Source organism: Sorghum bicolor, chromosome 9 (genome assembly GCF_000003195.3).
Source record: "Sorghum bicolor cultivar BTx623 chromosome 9, Sorghum_bicolor_NCBIv3, whole genome shotgun sequence".
Lineage (NCBI taxonomy): Eukaryota > Viridiplantae > Streptophyta > Magnoliopsida > Poales > Poaceae > Sorghum > Sorghum bicolor.
In genome coordinates, this window is record NC_012878.2 from 814,339 (window position 1) to 821,439 (window position 7,101).

General features: G+C 52.5%; 1 protein-coding gene across 1 annotated transcript; it reads left to right on the forward strand.

The window, feature by feature from the left end:
• LOC8068658 (cysteine protease XCP1) lies at positions 65-1,639 on the forward strand. Its single transcript, XM_002439083.2, has 2 exons — positions 65-1,035; positions 1,125-1,639. The coding sequence occupies exons 1-2, from the start codon at positions 136-138 to the stop codon at positions 1,338-1,340; spliced, it is 1,116 nt and encodes a 371-aa protein (XP_002439128.1). The 5' UTR covers positions 65-135; the 3' UTR covers positions 1,341-1,639.

Sequence of the window (7,101 nt, forward strand, 5' to 3'; positions counted from 1 at the left end):
CGACTGACTAGTGACTACGCATGCACCACCAGAAATGATGAGTATATATATATATACATGCATTGTTTCGTCGTTCCATCTCATCACAATCTGCAACTGCAAACAGCAGCCTCTCTTTTCTCTGCTTCCTACGCCATGGCTTCGTCCTCTGCTCGTCCGGTCGTTGCTGCCGTGCTCCTGCTGTGCCTGCTGTGCGGCGGCAGCGCGTGGCTGCAGGCGGCGGCGGAGGCTCGCCCGCCGCACCACATGGACAGCGACAGCGACGACTTCTTCTCCATCGTTGGGTACTCGCCGGAGGACCTGGTTCACCACGACCGCCTCATCAAGCTGTTCGAGGAGTGGGTGGCCAAGTACCGCAAGGCGTACGCGAGCTTCGAGGAGAAGCTCCACCGCTTCGAGGTGTTCAAGGACAACCTGCACCACATCGACGAGGCCAACAAGAAGGTCACCACCTACTGGCTCGGCCTCAACGCCTTCGCCGACCTCACCCACGACGAGTTCAAGGCCACCTACCTCGGCCTCCGACAGCCGGAGACGAAGAAGACGACAGACAGTCGTTTCAGGTACGGTGGCGTGGCCGACGACGATGTGCCGGCGTCGGTGGACTGGCGGAAGAAAGGCGCGGTGACGGACGTGAAGAACCAGGGGCAGTGCGGCAGCTGCTGGGCCTTCTCAACGGTGGCCGCCGTGGAGGGGATCAACCAGATCGTGACGGGCAACCTCACGTCGCTGTCGGAGCAGGAGCTGGTGGACTGCAGCACCGACGGGAACAACGGATGCAACGGCGGCGTCATGGACAATGCCTTCTCCTACATCGCCTCCAGCGGCGGGCTCCGCACCGAGGAGGCCTACCCGTACCTCATGGAGGAAGGCGACTGCGACGACAAGGCACGCGACGGCGAGCAGGTCGTCACCATCTCCGGGTACGAGGACGTGCCGGCGAACGATGAGCAGGCGTTGGTTAAGGCCCTCGCTCACCAGCCCCTCAGCGTCGCCATCGAGGCGTCCGGCAGGCACTTCCAGTTCTACAGCGGGGTACGTACAGTTATATCCATCCGCCATTGTTGCAATCCTGCAGCTCGACGACCATATATTGACGCATCCATGGCATGGCGCCATTGCAGGGCGTGTTCAATGGGCCGTGCGGGTCGGAGCTGGACCATGGAGTGGCGGCGGTGGGGTATGGCAGCAGCAAGGGGCAGGACTACATCATCGTGAAGAACTCGTGGGGAAGCCATTGGGGGGAGAAGGGCTACATCCGCATGAAGAGGGGCACCGGCAAGCCGGAGGGTCTCTGCGGCATCAACAAGATGGCGTCCTACCCAACCAAGGATCAGTAGTAGTCATCTCTACAGATCGATGGCACGCATGCCTGCCAATGGCCATGGATGGTGGATGGATCATTCATATATATCTCATCAGACTGTTTCGATTTCGATCGTTTCCTCTCTTTTTTTCTGAATGTTTTTTACAGTATATGATTATTAAGTATTTCTCAATCGGCATGGACCGATATATCGAGGAAGAACGACAAACATGCATGCACTCAAGCAGAGCTTTGTTTGTTTGTGTTTCAGCTTCATTTGGTGCGTTGAATTGATGGATGGAATAAAGTGGTTTTTGTCTTGCAGCGTAAATACATATGAGTTTCTAGTGAAGTCAACATCTTATTTTTCTAGTGAAGTCAACGTCTTATTTTTTGTATGTTTGCGTCTAAGATGTACTCGTTTACACTACTTTCTTAGCCGACCTGAGAGATCAAGAGAACCCCATGCTGAACAGACTAGTAATCCATCCCAATGTATTTTTATTAAAAAAAAAACTCAATTCACACGGTGGCTAGACGGCCCACCCACACACACGTGACGCCGAGGCCATGAAAAATAGAGCTGCTATATGGCGTATACTTCACATGTGAACTACTATGAGCCGCTTCCATGCGAGAGGCCCATCTTGCGTGGGCTCTCAGGGCATCCCCAATAGCATGCACGCTATGTTGATAGGTGACTAGGAGCGCGGCTGATGTGGCAAAGAGAACATAGAAAAACCAAATCATTAACGTTGTTTTGTCACTAGCTCTTACCACAGGAATCAAGAAAAGTGAGCGTGTTAGTGGCACCATGTTGCTCTTCACCTTCTAGATGACCATTGAACAAGGTTGAGAAGAGATGAAAAAGTAACAATTGGGGCCACTTCCTTTGGAAAAAGTGTACCGTTGGACGGATGAACTTTTTTCTACTAGCTCTTGTGATGCAAAATCGCTAGTATGATAGCCATATTATTGAGGATGCCCTCATGAGAGCCTCATCCTTAGTCGGGCCCTGAAGGGCAGTGCCGACATCTTGACATAATGATGATCCACCCCAAGGTTGAAATGATGAGTGGTTGGAGGGAGTATAACTTTTACCAGATACAGTATACTCCCTCCATCCCAAAATAAGTGTCTCTATAGTATTTATGATGGTCAAACTTTCTTAATTAGATTAGATTTGTTGAAAATATTATCAATACTTCTATCTTTTTAAAAGTGTAGGATGAAAATATATTCAACGATCTATCCAACGAGACTAATTATGTACCAACGTAAAGAAATGCAATAGTAACTACGAATCATTATCATCTTGATGTATAATAATTACTCAGAAACCAATTATGCACATTAGATATGGGATCAGCAAAGTGCGTTGAACATCCTAAAAACTAGTCGCCCTCTTGAAGAACAACTCTACTCCATAAGAAATAACCTCAACTCCCTCAGGACGATTCGTCAAGCTTGAGGCTAACCCGGAGGAGGATTACCCATGCGGTCTGAACAACTCGGCCTCCCTCTACTCACGGCACGTCCAATCCCTTTTCAACAAGGCGGGTTGGCTGCCAAAACGGAACGGTCGACCAGCTCGTCATTACGTCAACATGGTGACGATCCGAGAGCTACGGGACGGCCAGGCCTCCAGCACAAACTCGAGCACTGGTTCCGTCCCCACCGAGGTCATAAACTCCGAAGACGAGGACTACGACCTGGATTGAGGACTACGACCTGGATTTTCCTTCACATCCTCCGGGCTTCTCTCGTTTCCCGGTCTTCCCACCATGGCGAGGAGACATCGTTTTCAATGTCAGTGCCGACGAGCCGGTCGTCGATGGAGAAACAGACGAGCAGAGGCAGCTCCGCAAGCAACGTAACGCCGATCGCGCCCGACGACGCGCGGACGAGGAACGTCAAATCCCCCGCATAATCTCAGCGACGCTTTCGACATGGTCAGGGATCAGCCAGTTTACAAAACGCCAAGCGCCAACGTGGCTGTGGCCATGGCCAATTTAGATCGGCTCCCTGACACTCCCGATTGCCAGGGCATCCGAACCAGCGTTCGAGCACATCTGATCGCCGCAATGGGACAGACAGTCACTCTGCTCAAAAGAGTCCAAGCCGTCTCCTATACGGAGGCCACCTCCGACCAGACTCACCGCAGCCGGACCTCACCGCACCGTTCCACCGACGATCATCGAAAAAATTCACGGCGTGACGACGGCGGTCGGGATGTTGGCGGTCGCCGCGAGCAGAACCATGGGCGTGGTCAGGAAGTAAACCAGCACCGGGATCTTCGATACAACATCCCTCCCAAAGACGCCCGAGACCGCATCAACAGGCGCGCCACGGAGAGAGCAGTCCACGAAAACCTACGTCGTATCGAATATGATGCAACACACGGCCCCCCGGGCCTGAGGCAGTTCTCCTCACATCTCCGCCAGGTCGTGTGGCCCCGCAATTTCAAGCTCGAGAAACTCAAAAAATACGACGGCAAGGAAAATCCGGAAAACTGGATCACTCTTTACGAGATCGCCGTCCGATCAGCAGCAGGAGACGAGCACGTCATGGCCAACTACTTCCCAGTAGTCCTCGACCAGGCTGGTCACCAGTGGCTTCTTGGCCTGCCCGAGGACTCCTTCGACTCTTGGGAAGAGCTGCGCCAGGCCTTCATCGACAATTTTATCGCCACATGCGAGCAGCCTGGAAATAAATATGACCTCGAAAGGATAAGGGACAGGAAAAACGAGCCTCTGCGCGATTACATCCGGCGATTCTCAGATATGCGCCTTAAGATCCCGAAGATTTCCCACGACGAGGCCATATCTGCTTTCATCAAGGGGCTGCGCTTCCATGAAGCACTGAGGAACAAGCTGTTGCATAAAAGGCCAACAACGATGGCCGAGCTCCTCGCCACGGCTAAAAATTACGCCGACGCCGACGACGCAGAAAAACTCATCCGGGACGATGCGAGAGGTCCCGACCAGCCTCCCCGGCGAGATGATAGTCGCGGTCGTTTCGACAACAGGAACCACCGACGTCCCGACAACCGCGACCACAGGGAAGGTTGGGATAGGCGGCGCGACAACCGCGATGATTTCAGAGGAAAGCGCCCCCGCGACCATGACCACGAAGTAAATACGGTCAAACGCCCCAACGCACGGCGGGACTACCTAGAAGACTACAACAAAACGTTGAAGGGACCGTGCCAACTACATCCAAAGTCCAACCATACCATGGAAGAGTGCCGCGTCCTCAAAAACATTTACACACGACGGGCCGCCCAAGACGACTCTGCCAAGAAGAATGGGAAGCAAGACGGATGCGACCACGAAGACGAGGACGAGGACCAAGATAGGGACCCACGACACCAGTATGTCAGTCCCACCGACGTGGTCCACTCCATCTTCGGGGGCAAGGTCTCCATCGAATCTAAGCGAGAAAGAAAGCTCCTAAAAAGAGCCTGCCTCAACATAGACCGCTCGGATGACCTGATCGCAGACCCGAAATTCCCCCCGTGGTCACACAGAGAGATCTCCTTCAGCAGGAAGGATCAGTGGGCCGCTATCCCAGAGCCAGGTCGTTTCCCTCTAATCTTGGACCCTTGCATCAACAGCATCAGATTCGAGCGGGTACTCGTGGACGGAGGAAGCTCCATTGACATCCTTTTCCGTAATAGCCTGCCCGCTCTCAAGCTATCTCCGGCACAGCTAAAACCCTATGACGCTCAGTTCTGGGGAGTCCTGCCCGGCCAGAGTTCAGTGCCCCTCGGATAGATAACGTTGCCTGTCCAATTCGGCACATCCGACCACTTCCGAACAGAGTTCGTCAACTTTGTGGTCGCTGACTTTGATGGGACTTACCATGCTATACTGGGCCGACCATCGCTAACAAAGTTCATGGCAGTCCCACATTACTCATACCTGGTCCTTAAAATGCCCACGGAGAAAGGCGTCCTAATCGTCAGGGGCAATGTCTACACTGCATACACTTGCGAGGAGGAGAGCTTCAAGATCACCGAAGCAATCGATCTCTCAATCCGCATGGCAGAGACAGTAACCCAGGCTGCACAGCTACCTCCCGACCAGCTTCGACTACCCGAGCAGGAGACCGCCAGGAAGAACTCAAAATCCAAGGAGCATAAGGAAGTACAGCTGGTCGAAGGCAGTCCCGAGAAGACGGCCCTCATCGGGGCCAACCTAGACCCTAAATAGGAAGACGCGCTCATCAGGTTTCTAAGGGACAACGTAAGCATTTTCGCATGGAAACCTGCCGACATGCCCGGCGTCCCACGAAACCTGATCGAGCACTCCTTAAATGTCTCGAAGACCGCAAGACCCATCAAGCAAAAGCTGCGACGGTTCGCTCATGACAAAAAGGAGGCTATTAGGACAGAAATAACACGGCTTCTAGCAGCCGAATTCATAAAAGAAGTGTACCATCCCGATTGGCTTGCCAATCCGATTCTTGTACGCAAAAAGAATAATGAATGGAGAATGTGCGTTGATTACACTGATCTCAATAAACACTGTCCTAAAGATCCTTTTGGTCTCCCTCGCATCGACGAGGTGGTCGACTCAACGGCCGGATGCGAACTCCTTTCTTTTCTAGATTGCTACTCTGGTTATCACCAGATCTCGCTAAAGGAAGACGATCAGATCAAAACATCTTTTATTACTCCTTTCGGCGCATACTGCTACACGACCATGTCGTTCGGACTCAAAAACGCCGGAGCCACCTATCAAAGGGCCATCCAGCAATGCCTCCACGACGAGATTCGCGATGACCTCGTCGAAGCCTATGTAGACGACGTCGTCGTCAAAACAAGGGATGCAAGCACCCTAATTGACAACTTAGACCGAACCTTTAAAGCGCTAAACAAGTATAAGTGGAAACTCAATCCCAAAAAGTGCATCTTTGGGGTCCCCTCCGGTCTACTACTCGGCAACGTCGTCAGTCGTGACGGCATACGGCCGAACCCTTCCAAAGTAAAAGCAGTACTTGACATGCGACCACCTAAGAATGTCAAGGATATTCAGAAGCTCACCGGATGTATGGCCGCTCTCAGCCGCTTCATCTCAAGACTAGGAGAAAAAGGCCTCCCATTCTTCAAACTCCTGAAGGCGTCAGAAAAATTCTCCTGGACAGAAGAGGCTGACGCTGCGTTCACCCAGCTTAAGACCTTTCTCACTTCACCGCCTGTCCTTACAGCGCCTCAGCCCAATGAAGACCTACTACTTTACATTGCTGCAACTGACAGGGTTGTTTCGACGGCAATAGTGGTCGAGCGAGACGAGCCAGGCCACGTCTACAAAGTCCAGAGACCCGTTTACTTCATAAGCGAAGTCCTAAACGAGTCTAAGGCCAGATATCCGCAAATACAGAAGCTCATATACGCCATCCTAATAACATCGAGAAAGCTAAAGCACTATTTCGACGGCCATCGAGTCTTGGTAACCACCAGTTTCCCTCTTGGGGATATCCTGCGCAATAAAGACGCCAACGGCAGAATTGTAAAATGGGCAATGGAATTATGCCCATTCTCCTTGGAGTTCCAGAGCCGCACCACAGTCAAGTCTCAGGCCCTGGTCGATTTCATCGCAGAATGGACGGATCTCAACGAGCCTCCTGTTCCCGACGACTCCGACCACTGGTCGATTTTCTTCGACGGGTCCTTAAACATCAACGGCGCCGGCGCTGGGGTACTTTTCGTGTCGCCTAACAAGGACAAACTGCAATACGTCCTTAGGATCCTTTTTCCGGCATCAAACAACGTCGCCGAGTACGAAGCATGC

What these genes read in the sequence shown, in the direction of transcription:
- LOC8068658 (XM_002439083.2), top strand. Translation starts at nt 136, where the DNA reads ATGGCTTCGTCCTCTGCTCGTCCGGTCGTTGCTGCCGTGCTCCTGCTG. An exon ending in ACTTCCAGTTCTACAGCGGG is followed by an intron (nt 1,036 to 1,124) that starts GTACGTACAGTT and finishes GCGCCATTGCAG; the next exon opens with GGCGTGTTCAATGGGCCGTG.